This window comes from Rattus norvegicus, chromosome 14 (assembly GCF_021556685.1).
Source record: "Rattus norvegicus strain SHRSP/BbbUtx chromosome 14, alternate assembly SHRSP_T2T, whole genome shotgun sequence".
NCBI lineage: Eukaryota > Metazoa > Chordata > Mammalia > Rodentia > Muridae > Rattus > Rattus norvegicus.
The window spans coordinates 19492107-19508414 of NC_141547.1; the positions used below are offsets into that span (position 1 = coordinate 19492107).

At 45.5% G+C, this 16308-nt stretch overlaps 1 protein-coding gene and 1 long non-coding RNA gene across 3 annotated transcripts in view; both read right to left on the reverse strand.

Moving 5' to 3' along the window:
• Rufy3 (RUN and FYVE domain containing 3) overlaps positions 1–15684 on the reverse strand; it is a 74972-nt gene extending 59288 nt beyond the window's left edge. For both annotated transcript variants that reach the window (NM_001401613.1, NM_001401614.1), the window contains 1 exon segment: positions 15236–15684. In NM_001401613.1, the coding sequence (NP_001388542.1) occupies positions 15236–15563 (328 nt within the window). In that variant the 5' untranslated portion in view covers positions 15564–15684.
• On the reverse strand, positions 11297–12351 carry LOC148001260 (uncharacterized). The gene is made up of 3 exons (XR_015637324.1): positions 11976–12351; positions 11736–11896; positions 11297–11695 (listed from the first exon to the last, which is right to left on the reverse strand). It is a non-coding gene; the product is annotated as an uncharacterized LOC148001260 (long non-coding RNA).
• Positions 15685–16308: the final 624 nt, after the last annotated feature.

Here is a 16308-nt window from a genome sequence, read left to right on the forward strand (position 1 = left end):
CATAACATTTTATGAAAAGCCGAGAAAAAAAAAAAGCTGAAGCAGTCTTTTAAGCATTTATAATTTGGGTTTTCAAAATACAAAGGACTAAGCTTTTAAGACAGGACAGGAAAAAGCAAACACGAACGCCACCCTAAAGTAAAGAAGTGGACTCCTTCCTCATCAATAGCGATGCTTTCCTTCTGATATTGATACCAGGTTTCTGCCTCAACACAAAATGTATTTCTAAAGAGAAGTTAAGACCATGTTGTATTTTAAAAATATTCTTTCTATCCTGGAATATCCTGAAGACACATCATTAAATTTTCTTACCCGATGTGTGCACAAGTGTGCAATCCATCGTGTGCCATTTATGCCATCACCACACAATGCCAGGAAAGAGCTCTCTTCCATGGCAAGAACACCAGTTTTACAATGTTTTAGTGACCAAAAGAAATTGGTGTTTGTTTTGTTCTGTTCCTATTTAAGGGTTTAGGTTTAAAAGAGAAATATACAATATACCTCTTCATGAAATCTAACCCAGACAGCTGTCAGGGCGAGAGAGAGAGAGAGAGAGAGAGAGAGAGAGAGAGAGAGAGAGAGAGAGAGAGAGAGAGAGAGAGAGAGAGACCGAGACCCTGCCCAAAAGGCAATCTATTCCAGCCAGGTATGGTGAGATACACTTGCCTATTCCATAATTCAGGGGCTCAGCTGCACAGCGAGTTTAGACCACCAGCCTATCTTAGGCTACATGAGACCCTACCTTAAAAGGAGTGATCGGTTGAGGCAGGAGGGAGGAGAAAAGGCTCTAGGTCAATGATAGAGTAGAAAGTCACAGAGAGCATACTTAAATAAATCTGTTTCAGATCCAGGGTCCAATACAGTCTCCCATTATTTATAGGGACTACATCCCATGTTTTCTAGTAGCTCTCTGAAATAAGGATAGTTTCTTTATACTGTGCAGTTTAATGTATGAATGAAACACAGTAAGAAATCAGTAACTGCTAGGTGTGTCTTTAATTCCAGGCAGATAGCCTGATTTACAGAGCAAGTTCCATGACAGCCAGGGCTACACAGAGAAAGCCAGTCTCGGAAAACAAACAACAAAGAGATCAATAACTAATTATAAAATAGAATCATTATATCATAAGGGCCAAATGAATATGGTCTGTTGCGAAATAACCTCCCCCACTTTTCTTTGAGGCAGGACCTTATGTGTTAGGTAGCACAGGCTGGCCCTGAATTTCCTACATAACTGAGGATGACCTTAGACTTTGGATCCTCTTGCCCACACCTCCCAAATGATAAAATGTAGGTCTTGCCACTCCGCCTAGTATGCACTTCGCTGGTGATCAAGACCAGACTTTGTGCAATGCTAGGAAAGCACTCTACAAACTGAACTACACTCCCAGCCCCACAAACATCTCTTGCTGTAGACACACCAGTAAAGTACTTGTCTTGGGAGCACAAGGACCTGGATTTAGTCCCCAGGGCCCAAGTAAAACAACTGGATCTGGGCACAGCAGCAGTAGGGAGAAAGACACAAGCCAATTCCTGGGGCTTGCTGGGCAGTCAGTTTAGCTTAACTGGTGAACTCCAGGCCTACGAGAGAGAAACTATCTCAAAACCAAGGTTGGTACTCTGTGGAACAGCATCTCCTGTGGCTTCCACATGCTCACGTGTGCATGCACACACTTACACACCTTATGTCCCTGAGCTCACATCTCTTCTCGCCAGGACAGAAGATGATGACAGTGCCTGCGGAGGGGGATCATGGAGGCATTGTGACATGGTGTTAGATGACAGCACAATGAGAGCTTCACAATGACTGGTAATGGGAGGGTAGCACTTACAGTGTGGATCCGCTAGGCAGAGATCCAGGCCCTGAGCTCAGGAGCAGAATGTTTTACAACACTGTTTCGGATGGTGTGCGGTTTAAAAGTAATGAATTCCTTACTTCTGGAATTTTCAACTTAATGTTTTCAGACTACATTTGACCTCAGATAAGTGAACCCCAAATGAGGAATCATGGCTAAGGGACAAATACTGAACCTCAGCTCAGACTGGTCACAAACCATGGCATACTATCTTTTCACCAAGCAGCTTTTACTAAGCCCAGGAGGAGATCCCGGCTGGTGGCAGCAGGCCTGTACGATAGGAACACTTAAGACTACTGGGCAAGATGCTTGGCTGAGATCCCTTCCGGTCCCTCCAAAGCCCGCTCTGTTCAGCTAGAGGACACAGAAAGGGAGCTCAATGCAGCTACAACTTTGCCCGGGTCAGAAAACCCCTGTACCTGCCTTATCTATTAGTCTGTGGTGGGACAGTTGGGTAAGAGCACTCTTACCTTCGGCACGAGCCACGCCCATCCATCAGATAAACACACCGATCAGATGATCAGATAAACAGCACCAAGTTATCACAATAGCTCATTGTTCAGAAGCAATGCAACTGCGTTAATAAATCACCTCGAAATATTTCAAAATACTACCTTATATGTGCAAATATATTAGCTTTACATGAAAGGAAAACATTAAGCCATCCATGAAACATACAAATCCTGACTTTTGAATGGATTTAGAACACAGTGATTGCCTCTAGTGGTACAAGGTACTAAGTTCAGTCCCCATCATTGGGAAAAAATAAAGAAAAAAGAAAAATTGCCTTATTCTCACACATCACTAATTATAAACTATATTTAGCCATTTTTTTCTCATCTGAACCTATTTGTTAGCGAATGCATATATTTGCAAGGTGGCAATGAGGGGGGCGGAGGGGGTGAACCCCCAACACTACAGACTGTGTTCTTCTTGCTTATACAGCTTGATTTTCTACACTGAGTGACTGCAAGCAAACATGACGTACATCTCAGTTGGAAGCTACATTTCTCTCCAAGCAGACTGTGGTTCACACTCAGATGTGGCTATTCCAAGACAGATACTGACTTGTTAGGGCTAATGCCCCTGTTGTGCAGTATGGAAAAATTACTCAACAGAATGACATCACTCACCGCATTTCTGTTTTCTGTTAGGGACTTAACAAATGCCACAGGGTGCTGTCCTAAGCACACTGCAAAGCAGACCATAGGAACTCCTCACACACACAAGGAACTGGACTAGGAACATGCAAAGGCCAGGGGGCCAATCTGCTCCTCCACAATGCTCTGTCTAGGTGGCCTCGCCCTGAAGCTGTGTTGTCTTTGACACTTTTCAATTTCCACACTCAGTAAGGCCCTGGGAAAGGTCCTCAACTTAAGCTTCAATTCCCTTATCTGAAGAAACTTTTTAAAAGTCAGCCTTTTCAGTTCACACCCTAAAATCTCCCAAACAATTTCTCTTTCCTGGCTACTTCAGTCTCTCAACTTACTCACTTAGCCCAGGTTTTTCATGAATGGAATTTTTCTGAGAAAGAGAGAACCCGGGGCACATTTTTCCTGTTGTATGGTGGCAAGAGCTAATGCAAATCCCCCAGCCACCATGATGGAGGCCTCACTTGGTCTCTCTGCTATCACCTTGGGGAGAGAGCTGGAACCCACTTCACTCATTCCCTTTACTCAGGGAGATGTATCAGTTAAGAGCATATGATACATGCAGAAGAAGGGAACGGGTAAATGGAGAATCATCTTGTAAAGTGACACACAACATTATTTCAAATAAGCATTTCATGAGCCAGGTGGTGGCGGCGGCGAGCGCATGCCTTTAATCCCAGCACTTGGGAGGCAGAGGTAGGTGGCTCTGTGCTTTGAGGCTAGCCTGGTCTACAGAGTACATTCGGGGACAGCTAGGGCTGCACAGAGAAGCTGGGCCTTAAACAATGACAACACCACAACCCAAAACAAAAAACACCCCAAAAACCAAAACGAACAGAAAGAACTACTTCACCTCACAATCTGAATTCTGCAAAGGACTAAGCAGCATCTGTAAAACCCTCGCTCAGCTGGAGAAAGGGACCCACGAGGGGCTACACACTCCCTCTTTCTCCTGACTGCCTTTGCTTTCCAATTTAACTGCCATAGTAACAGTTCTCAGCCTTTTCTTCCAAATGTTTATTTTTGTCTTATGTGTGTAAGGATTTTGCTTGCATCTATCTATGATATGTGCACTAGTTCAGTTCCTGGTGTCTGGGGAGGCCAGAAAAGAGCACCGGATGCCAGGATCTGCAGTTACAGATGGTTGTAGCTGCCATGTAGGTGCTGGGAACCAAAGCCAGGTCCCCTGCCTGAGCAGGAAGTCTCTAGCAGCTGAGCCATCTCTCCAGGCCTTGCTTGCCTTCCATTCAAGACGCCTCTTCTAATTTTTGTGTATTATTATGTTAGAGCAAGACGTGGTGGCACATATAATCTCAAGCAGAAAGACCAAAATTTACATAGCGAATGAGGTCACCCTGAGTTCCATAGACCTTTTTAAAAAAAGAAAGAAAGGGAAGAGAAAGTATTGTATTACTTTAAAATTCAGATCACAAATATATAACTAAACAGTATATTTAGTTTTGGTTTTGATGAACTTTATAAATAGGGTTTCATATATAGAGAGCTCCCAAACTTTTACTCAATATTGCAGTGTGTGTGTGGTGTGACTCCCTCATGTGAAGTTACAATTAAATATGCTGGCTGGCCAACCGGCCCCAGGAACACTCCTGTCTCAGTCCCGTCATGTCCAGCTGTTTGACAGGCCCTGAGGATTGAATACAGTTCCTTGTATTTGTAAGTCCAGTTCTTTACTGACTCATCTCCACTGACTAACAACATGATGTCTGTACCATGGTCCAAGTTCAACCTCAGGTGTTGTTCCCAAGGTGCCACTCACTTTGTTTGAAACAGGGTCTCTCCTTTGGCCTGAAGCTCGACAAACAGGCTAGGCTGGCTAGACAGAAGCCCCAGGGATCCGCCCATCTCTCCCTCCAGTGCTTACAGCATGCGGTACAGCACCCTGCTTTTTTACATGGATCCTGAGGATCGACACTGGGTCTTCATGCTTGAGTGGCAAGCACTTCACCATGGGATGAACTACTTCCCAGGCTCCCCCTCTTGCTGTTTGGAGACAGGATTTCCTGTATTTCAAGGTGGCCTTGAACTCAACATGCAACTGAGAATACCCAGAACTTATCCTCTGGTGGCCACCTGACAAGCTCTGAGAGACCAGGTCTGCCACACCATGGCTGGTTTATGTCCCGCTGGGGATGAGCCCAGGGCTTGGTGCCTGTGAGTCGTACTCCCAACTCAGCCCCACCTCTCATTCCTCCTTTACTTAACATAGCTGTCTCCTGCTTTTGTCTTCCTTCCTAATCTGCACATAATGGCATCTAAAGAATCATCAACTTGTGCAACTAAATCAATTTGCAGATGCTCATAAAATTCTGTTTCTCAGCGCTTCTTTCTGGGCTTACAGTTTCACAACTTAAAGACAAGTATTTTCTTATTTCACTACCTACTGGCTTAAAGGGGCACCTCGAACTCGTTACCGTCATGCCACTGCTGTAGAAGGACCAAAACTACAATTTTTTCATAGTTCCTTACCTCCCAGTATCTTTCTCCCCATGACCAAAATCTACTAGTTTTCTCTGCAGTTGTCAGTTTCTTCAATCTGAGGTTATAATAATACAGTTGGTAGGCTCGTTGTCAGTTTGTAGATATTAGCCAACGATGACAATAAACAGTTATAAAATGATTATGCCCAGAAAGCTGGATTATCATTATTTTGTCAGAAGCAAATACCACCAGTGGACTGCAATGTCTCATCTTTACTTATTAAAATTAACCAGCTTAAGACCGGAAATGACTTCTACTGTGGGATGTAGAACTGATTTCACGGCTCAGTGGCAGCAAGCGAGGGCTTATGGTACAGACCTTCCAGCTCTTTGCTACTAAATGTCTGTGGGAAATGTATCCTCCCTTCACCTCAATCTGCTCAGCTGTAAAATGAAACTAAACTACCAGCTTTGCAGAGAACACAGCCCCATGAGAAGAAATTCACCTGCTTTGCATATTATTTATAGATGTTGCTCAAAACAGTACCTATCAAATACCAGTCTCCATAGATGCTTATTGGTATAGAATGTAATGCTAAGCACTCTCCATACACCAAATGCTACTTCCCACTGTTTTAAAACTCCAACCTTCAAATTCTTTTCAGTTCTACAAAATCAAACTCAATGTATGTCTTAAGAAACAAGATTCTAGCCAGGCAGTGGTAGCACATGCCTTTAATCCCAGCACTCGGGGCAGAGGCAGGAGGGTTCCAGGGCAGCGAAGACACAGAGAGAAAACCTGCCTCGATTCTAGCAGGCTTTTTCCCTCCCAGCCTTCCTTTTTGAAGGGGTCTTGCTATGTGGCCTAAGCTGGCCTCCTCTATGATCCTCCCCATCGCAGCTTCCCAAAGTACCTTTTCCAGGATATATGAGTCCGACATTAACACATCCTGGGTAAGTACAGTGTGTTAACTACTGGAAATGCTTAAGAAATAACAAGAATGAAACAAGAAACAACCACAGGGGGTTGGGGATTTAGCTCAGTGGTAGAGCGCTTGCCTAGCAAGCGCAAGGCCCTGGGTTCGGTCCCCAGCTCCGGAAAAAAAAAAAAAAAGAAAAAAGAAAAGAAACAACCACAGATATTCAAGAAGTTCCAAAGACTGTCACATGTGAGCCAGTTGTGTGTGTGTGTGTGTGTGGTGTGTATGTATATGTATTTGATAGGTTATATATACTACTTTACCAAATTTATGACTTACAGATTTTGCTCATTCATTCATTCACTCATTCATTCATTCTTAGCAGATATGATTTTAATGAGTGAAGAACAAATTCTATAGGGCTGTTGCCTGAAAAGACAAGATTCCAGATGTAGAAGAGAAGGAGAGGTTCTTGATAGAGCATGCCACCTCTGGAAGCATACTGTTCCCAGGGAGTCCTGTGGCTACCACACAGAAACTTAGTAGCCTTGCCCAATTAACTTGTCTGTTGTTCATTTCTCCCCTTCCTGCTCTTTTGAGACAGTCTCACTATTTAGCCTTGGCTGGCTTGGAACCATATAGACCAGGATGGCTTTGAACTCAGAGATCCACCTGCCTCTGTCTTTGTCCATTTCTCCACTAACAAATGGGAAACACGGTTAGCTACTTCAGAGTTAAATAAAGTGTCATAAATAATGTGCTAGCATAGTCCTTGGCACGGAGCAAGCAGAGAGCAGCATCAGCCATCACTGTTACAGAAAGTGGTTCTGATTCTGAGAATGCTCAGAACACAAACACGACTCTTCTCATGATGTTAGATTTGTGAGGACAGGTTTACAAGAGTGACTCGGGAAGAAAGCTAAAAGGAGATGCGTAGAGGAAAGGGTGTGCGTGATGCTTTCAGCTGTGAGGAAGGAAGAGTGACACCACATAGTACACTGTAAATGGCAGCAGAAGCAGAGGTGTCCTGTGGAGAGTCCCTAAACGGATTCTACAGTTACAAGAATCACATTCTAAACGACTTCTGCTTTCCTGCGCCTCTGGTCCCATCAGTCTCTTTTCTTGTGCATGTGAAAGGATCCCACACTTTTCCTTCAAACCATCCCACCTCTGCCCCATCCCCAATCCTTCCAACACACGCTGAGTGTCCAGTCCACTTGGTACCAAACAAGATTGGAGGCAGGGGGTTGCTAACTAGGCTTTCCCGAGAGAAATCCACCCTGGGAAGCAGCCCTGGGAAGTTTAGAAAGACATGGATGGACCTTTTCACAAGTATTCATCGCAGTGACGCACACCTGTATCCCGGCTGAGGACGAGGCAAGCGAGCTGTGAAGCACAACGAGCTTCTGCCTACAGACATGCGCCATATTGATACCCTCTGGACCACTGCTGTGTAATTCTGAAAGCACTTCCTCTCCTACAGGTGCTTTTGCTTCTTTCTGTGCAGTGATTGAATCCAGGGCCTGGGCGCTCGCTCAGTATGACCTCTGCCCCTGAGCTCTGCCCTGAGCTCTAACCCAAGCCCATTACAACTCAAACCAACTCTTGAATGCTTACAGTTCGTGTACTGACTTCCCAGAACAAATGTGAAGGCCTGTATATTATTGGGAGAAGTTCTAATACTAATAATGTTTGGGTAGCAGTATAGTGGCTGTAACATTGTATTGTTAACAATGAATGTAACATTGATTAAAATGAGATTTTTAAACCTGGATGTGGTGGCTTATGCCTTTAATCCCAACAGAGACAAGGGGATCTCTGTGAGTTCCAGAGCACAGAGCTACATTGTGAGACACGCTCACCTACACACACACACACACACACACACACACACACACACACACCACACAAACAAACATATGCAATGAATAAAAAATGCACCTGACTACTCCTGTCTTGTAATCTCTCCTACTCTTGGGAGTTTTTTTTTTTTTTTCTTACTTTTCCTTATGTTTAGCTGGGTTGTAGATGTACACACTTTTAATCCCAGCATCTGGGAGGCAGAGGCAGTCAGATTTCTGAGTTCCAGACCAATCTGGTCTAGAGAGAGAGAGAGAGAGAGAGAGAGAGAGAGAGAGAGAGACAGACAGAGAGACAGAGAGACAGAGAGACAGAGAGACAGGACAGCCAGGACCACAGAGAAACCCTGTCTTGAAAAAAACAAACAAAACATAACAACCACCAACAAAACCCTGAAACTGTTGTTGTCAATCACAAGTCTGATTTAACTGCCCCATACTGGTAGTTGCTAAGGAAAGAGTAGGAGAAGGGGGAGTGGGGAGGAGAAGAGAGGGGAAGGACTGTCTGGGAGGATAGCTTGCTACATCTTAGACAACTGTGGAGACTTGCAGTATCCAGAGGGCAAGCAGGAAGTGGGAAGTGAAATACAGGAAATAGTGGAAAGGAAGAGACTGATGTAGCTGCCCACACCTCCAAAGCTCAGGATCTGCTGGGTCACTTCAGCTGTGGGTGGAAAGGGGCTACCTGCATGCTCACTCTCCTCGGGTAGACCCCAGGTCTCTGGTGGACACATTTCCTTCTTAGGTATGGGTGCATTTATACATCATACATCATGTGAAAAGGTGGCATTTAACAGACCAGAAAATGGTTTTGATTTGTTAAAACAGTTCAAAACAAATGAATCCCAGTACTGCTACATTAGTCCACAATGGACTATGAAGAAGCCATTCTTTAAGAAGTCTCAGCCAGGTATCATAGCACATGCCTGTAGCCAACCTCAGTGTTCAAGTGTACAGACAGGAACGGGCCAAATTCAAGCCAGCCTGGGCTACAGGAGACCCTTAGTAAAATCAAAACAAGTCACATATCAACCTGTTTCCAAAACATGAGCCTGAAGGCGCCCACACATTCTGATGATCTGACTGGTCCTCTAAAACCCCTAGTTTAGGCAGACAGTTCTGTATCTACAAAACAAAGTACTTTTACCTTTTCAGGATGTAGAAAAGCAGATAGCAGATTTGAATTATAGACAATTACTATATACTCAACTCCTAATTAGGTATATTTTCAACGACTATGAGCAATTAAAAAACAAGGAATGGAGCTAGAGAGATGGCACTGGTTGCTCCTGCAGAGGACCCAGGCTTGATTCTCAGCACCCACACGGCAGATCACCACTGTCTGTAACTCCAGGTGCAGAGGACCCGATGTCCTTTTCTGGACTCTTCAGGCACCATGCATGCACATGGTTTAGACATACATGTAGGATACTCATACATATAATAGAAAAATGTAAATCTTTGTTTAAAGAGAGGGACAGATAATAACATATATTCATGGAAGACATATATATATATATATATATATATATATATATATATATATATATAATCTGTATACACACATGAAACCGTAAACATAAATTGGTTTGCTGTGCTCACACGCCCATTCTGGGATATATTTATAAATCTAAATGTTCCTTGCACACACTCTGGATTTGCAGAATCAAGTTCATCTCCAGTTCGTCTCTGATCAGCACCACCCAGGGATCCAAGAGCCAATCATGGTTCTCGCTGTTGGATACTCTTTGAAAAGGGTACTCATGGTGTCTCTTTTGAGGCTTGTCCCCCCACCCTTTTTATCCCTCCTCTGGCTCCTTTTCAGTCTCAAACAGGCCCTCACAATCACAGGATGAAAGTGCATTCTCTGTGAGAGACACACATTTTGTATACTGCTGCAATTGGAAGAAAAATGTCAAAAGAGATATGGGTTCTTCATTTGACATCACCTTAAACATAACTTTGGTTGTTGCTATTGTTTCTTTTTTGAGACAGAGTTTTTCTGTGTAGCACTGGCTGTCCTGGTATTCACTAATTAAAATAGGTTGGCCTCAAATTAGAGATCCCCCTGCCTCTGCCACCCTAGTGCTGCTGGGAGTGCAACTAAACATAAATATTTGCTGTGCTTTGGGGAGCTGGATAAAGAATTACTGGCCAGGTGGTGTGGTGCTCACCTTTAGTCCCAGCATTCTGGAGGCAAAGGAAGGCAGATCCCGGAGTTCAAGGCCAGCCTGGCCTACAGAAAAGGGAATTATTACAAATACAGGCTGTGGGAACAATGTTCAGCCTTCTGACTTTGCTACACAGCCCTGTCATTTATAAAGGTCTTGCTGAAGAACTGTGTAATCAGGTTTATAGAACAACAATCAACCAACTAACAAACAACAAAACAACTAGTAAGGCATTAACAGTCAACTGCAAAACTGCTGATCAGAAATCACAGATGCTCATCTACCTAAGAGAGAAAAGATACCATGAAATATGAACATAGATGCATATGACTGTATGAAAAAGTCCTGAAAGTTCACCCAATTCCAAAGTGTGGTATCATGTGACATTGAATATAGTGGGGTGTCGGTAGTGGGGCCCACAGAACAGAAAGGTGCTTTGCATTTTGAATGCTTGCATCATAAAACATGTGAGCGAGGGCAGCAGATCTATGTGCTATTTGCAATTTTTATACAATCAATTTGCAGAAGTACAGTAGAGAAAATAAAATTTAAGAGCAAGGTACAAGCAGGCATGGTGGGGTGGCACATTCCTTCAATCCCAGCTTTCAGGAGGCAGAGGCAGGCAGATCTCTGTGAGTTCTAGGCCCACCAGAGCTGCATGGTGAGATACTATCTTAAGGGGAAACAAAGAATTAGGGCACAAAAACCAATCAGACCAGCAGGAAATATTCGGAAAAGAAGGAGAATCCATCCTGGCCTATCAGAAGCCTTCCTTCAACTCTTTATAGGCATGTAGCCTATGCTACTTTATGCCACATGTCACTCAAACCCTCAAACCTTTAGGCTAGGTTACCTTTTCTGTTTGGATTTTTATTTTTATTTTTATTTGTTTTTTTTTTTTGTACTTACACCACTGTCATTTGACAGCAAAGCTTCTCAATTCACGTTATGTTAAAAAAAATCAGCACAAGACAAAAAGGTAGTGGGACAATGCCTGTGATCCCACTGAGGACGGAGAAACAAGAGGGTCAGAATCACATCATTCTTGGTCATAGGCAAAGCTGAGACCATCCCTAGCTAATGAGAGCCTGCCTCTAGAAAACAGGCATGGAAGAATGGTCCCAATTGTAAAAACAAAGTGATACTCTCCCAGCAGTGCTAAGGTTAGTACACATTACACATGCTATCCCAGCAGTGTTAAGGTTAGTACACGTTACACACACTATCCCAGCAGTGCTAAGGTTAGTACACATTACATATACTATCCCAGCAGTGTTAAGGTTAGTACACGTTACACACACTATCCCAGCACAGTGTTAAGGTTAGTACACGTTATATACGCTATCCCAGCACAGTGTTAAGGTTAGTACACATTACACATGCTATCCCAGCACAGTGTTAAGGTTAGTACACATTACACATGCTATCCCAGCAGTGTTAAGGTTAGTACACATTACATACACTATCCCAGCAGTGTTAAGGTTAGTACATGTTACACACGCTATCCCAGCACAGTGTTAAGGTTAGAACATGTTACATACACTATCCCAGCAGTGTTAAGGTTAGTACACGTTACACACGCTATCCCAGCACAGTGTTAAGGTTAGAACATGTTACATACACTATCCCAGCAGTGTTAAGGTTAGTACATGTTACACACACTATCCCAGCAGTGTTAAGGTTAGAACACGTTACACATGCTTTGGCACATGCATCAGGAAGGTAAAATTGGGTTCTGAGGGTGCACACACTTATAAATCCCAGCATCCTAGAGGCTAAGGCCAGAAGACAACTTCAAGTTGTCTTAATCTGGACTGACTGGCAAAACTGTGTCTAAAATAAAGAAAGGCTTCTAAGCTGAGCTTAGCTACTACACAGTCACTCAAGAGTTGAGTCTTACTCCATGTTCTATCCTGGTAATAGAAATGAAAAGTCAGGGCTGGAGAGATAGCCCAGCAGTTAAGAATAATGGTTGTTCTTCCAAAGGACCTGGGTTCAATTCCCGGCACCAACATGGCAGCTCACACTGTCTGTGATCGGAGTTTCAGAGGATTTGACACCCTCACACAGATATAGATGTAGACAGAACACCAATGCACACAAAACAGAAATAAATAAATAAACTATTTATTTAAAAGAAGATCAAGAAGCCTTTTAAAACCTAGCAGTCAGGGCTGGAGAGATGGCTCAGTGGTTAAGAGCACCCGACTGTTCTTCCAGAGGTTATGAGTTCAATTCCCAGCAACCACATGGTGGCTTACAACCATCTGTAAAGAGATCCGATGCCTTCTTCTGGTATATCTGAAGACAGATACAGTGTACTTATATATAATAAATAAATAAATCTTTAAAAAAAAAGAGTTCTAAAAAAAAACAAAAAAAACCCTAGCAGTCAGGAGTGTTCCAGAACATTACAGACCAGAGTTAATACTGACTCTTCAGGGCAACAAGGAAGTACTTTTATTCATTTTTTTTTAATTTGCATGGATTCTAAAGTAACAGTAAAATAATGGAAAAATAAAACTCAAAAGAAATACTTTAACTTAATTTGAGGTTTGAATAATGTATTCAGCAATGGGCTGGAGAGGTGGCTAGTGGCTAAGAGTGTACTGATGTTCCAGAAGACCCAAGTTTGGTTCCCAGCACCCACATCAGATAGCTCGAAGCTGTTTTTAACTCCAGAGGGACCTGATGCCTCTGGCTTCCAAAGGTGCTGGCTTTCACCTACACACACAATTAAAAATACATGCAATTAAAAATAAAATAAAAATAAATCTTTTTAAAAGTATGGGGCACACCTTTAATCTCAGCACATGGGAGGCAGAGGCAGGTGGACCTCTGTGAGCTCCAGGTTAGAGAGTTCCAGGACAGCTACAGATCTACATAGTGAGACACTGTCTCCTGCCCCTTTTATCCTCCAAAGGATGTCACCAGTATGTTTTTGCTAGAACGCATTGTCAATAACTAGTCTGTAAAAACACAATTGGAAGAAGTTATAAGTTTTATATCTTGAACTACTATAAAATAAGTTAATTCTAAGATGGTTATGTGTTAACAACTCATTCAAAGGATATGTTAGTACCGTATGGCCACAGTATAACAGCACGCTCATGATCGTGGTGACTGCCTGACATGTGTAAGGTTCAACCCCAGGGACTTAAATCTTCCCTTCCTTCCGTGATCATGCTTAGCTCCAAATTTCTAATAATACCTAAAAATAAATAAAGCTAACCTTTACTGAGCAGGGAAAAAAACCCAAGAACAAATTAACTGGGATTCAAATAGTCCCTACAATTGATACTAGCCAATAGATTAAAAAAAAATCTATGTCAAATCATGTACAGTTGTATGGAGAACTATCGTTAAAAGAGTACCTCCTTCATTCTGTAGTGATATGGTTATAACAAGAATAATACATAGAAATAGAAAAGGAACAAAAAAAGAGACCGGACAAAGAAAGCTTTGAAATGAAAAGTATTCCGCATGGAGAATCTGCTCCTCTGCTGCACAAAAGAACTCCTATCAGAACTCTCCTATCTGGAGATTCTCGAGCGCACAACTCAAAGAAAATGTTATTTTTGTAAGACTCAATCAGGTCAATCTAGGACCACTTTTTAAGGTAAGAAGAGAAATAACACTGGGCTTTGCAAAGCTGAATCCAGTAGTTCCTTCCTGCTCACCCTACACACACTATCTCAGTTTTGGACCTCTGATGTTTGATTAAAGCGCTCAGTCATGGAAGACAAGGAATCTGGGTCACACGCACTTCATAAAACTGTTACTGAAAACAAACAGTGTAATTAGTCTAATCTTCAGCTTCCTTGGCTCAAAAGGGGAGAGTCTATTACCCATAGCGAGACTTGATAGCCCAGATAATCTTGGTGCGTGTACACAGGAGACATTCAACAAATGATTATCTTTTCCACAGGGTTGGATGGGAAGGCAAAAAAAGCCAAGTCAGTTTCTTGGCAGCAGAGAGCTGTCAAATCAAGATCCGCATCAGGCGAGCTTTAAAAATGAGGGAGGGGGACCTCACTTACCCCCGGGCAACTTTCCCTCCCTTTTCAGAATTCTTACCTATAGCAAAGGCGTTTGGCATTTACAGCATCCTTTGAGTTGTCAGAGGTATTTTCCTATCTTAAGGTCTTGTCTTTTTAAACCATTCCTGATACTTCAGCCTTCTCATTACATACACTCATAGACCTGCTCAAGGCCAAAAGCAATAAACATTTGTTGCCTAAAACAGCACCAATGGGGGTTTGCTGCTTTTGGGGGGCTAAAGTGTGGCCATGGCTTTAAGGCATGGAAGTGTCTTTTTGACAAAAGACACAACACTGGGAGGTGCCCTTCCCAAGTCACACTTTCCCTTCCCTTTTTCTCCGGTACCTCGGGACCCTTTCTTTTCTCACTTGGGTCGGGTGGGGGTGGGAGTCACCACTTTCACCCATGGTTTTGGGGTTACGCTCTTAGAAATCTCCTTCGCCCGGCCGAGGCCGCAGGGCGGCGGCGCGGCAGCCACACCTACTTGGCCACCGCGGCTGGGAACCGGTGGGGGCGCGTCAACCGGTCCCGGACGCCAGCTCCGCGGTTCCTCCGGGAAGGGCGCCAGTGCGCAGCGCCGCCGGCCGGCGCCAGGGTACGCCGCGGCCCCAGCACGTGGAGGCCGAGGGGGAGAGAGCTGGCGGGGCCGCGGCCTGGGGCGACCTAGGAGTGGACGCCGCCAAGGGGCTCGCCCCCGCCCCCGCGCGCGGTTCCCACCCCCAGCCCGTGCGGCTCGGAAACCCAGCGAGAGGCGGAGCTCGCCAGCCACCGTGTCCCCGTCCCTGTGCCCAACACTCACGGTGCTTGCCTCCGCCACCGCTGCCGCCGCTCGGGTAGCTCAGTAGCAGGAAGGGCAACGGGGAGCCGGGCGACGGCGGGGTCCTCCAGGAGCGCTGCGGTGGCGGGCGCGCAGCGAAGCCGGCTCCTCCATCTCCCGGGTACAGCAGGAAGAAGGGGGCGGCCACCGGCGAGTCCGGCTCCGAGGGCCCCGCCTCGTCCTCCGGGTCCGCGCCGCGAGCGGCCGCACCGCGCGGTTCCAGCGGCTCCTCGGGGCGCCGCTCCCCGCCCCTCTCCGTGTCCTGGCCGCAACTTTCAGCAGCCGCGCCGGGCGGCGGGGACTCTGCCATCTCGCTGGTGGCTTCGCGGTGCAGCCGCCTCTCCAGGCCCGAGCCCGAGGCTCACGGCGAGGATCGGATGCCCCGCCGTGCCCGCGCAGCCGCCGCCGCCGTCCGCCGTTCGCTGCCGCCTGGGCTCCGCGTTCCGCCCGCCCCGCCGGGGCCCGGCCAGCTGAGGACCGCCCCGCCCCGACGGCGCGGCCTGCCCAGCACCGCCTCCGGCCCCCGCCCCGCCCCGCTCGCCGCCCCCAGCCGCGGGTCGGCACCCCTAGGGGGCAGCGTCGTCCTAGTCCGCCCCGCACCTTCCGCCGGCCTCTGGCGCGCAGATTCCTCTCGATCCCGGGGCCCACAGTGAGCCGGGCCTGGTCCTCCGCCGCCCGGCTGGACCCTGCCGGTCAGGTGCTTGAACCGAGCGGCGTTGTTTGTATGTAACCGCCAACTTCGCGGGTCACAGGAGAGAGAGGCGCAAAGATCTGGGCTGAAAAGGCCACTGCTCGTGTTTTTTTAAAAGGACGACCCCCCCCCCCCGCCCTCTTAAGTATTAAACTAGGGTTTGCTGTTCCTACACTAGACCTTCAACGGGTGGGCTCACGGTCTTGATTCAGGAACTTTATATAGGATAAAGTAGAGGAGACAATAGTCTTCCCACTGGTTTTTGTTCCATGCTCATGAAGGCGATGTAGAAACTGTGTTTGCTCTTACTTTCTTTCCCGGTTTTCCAGAACTGCAGGTGCGTGTGGGTGGGTTAGACCAGCTA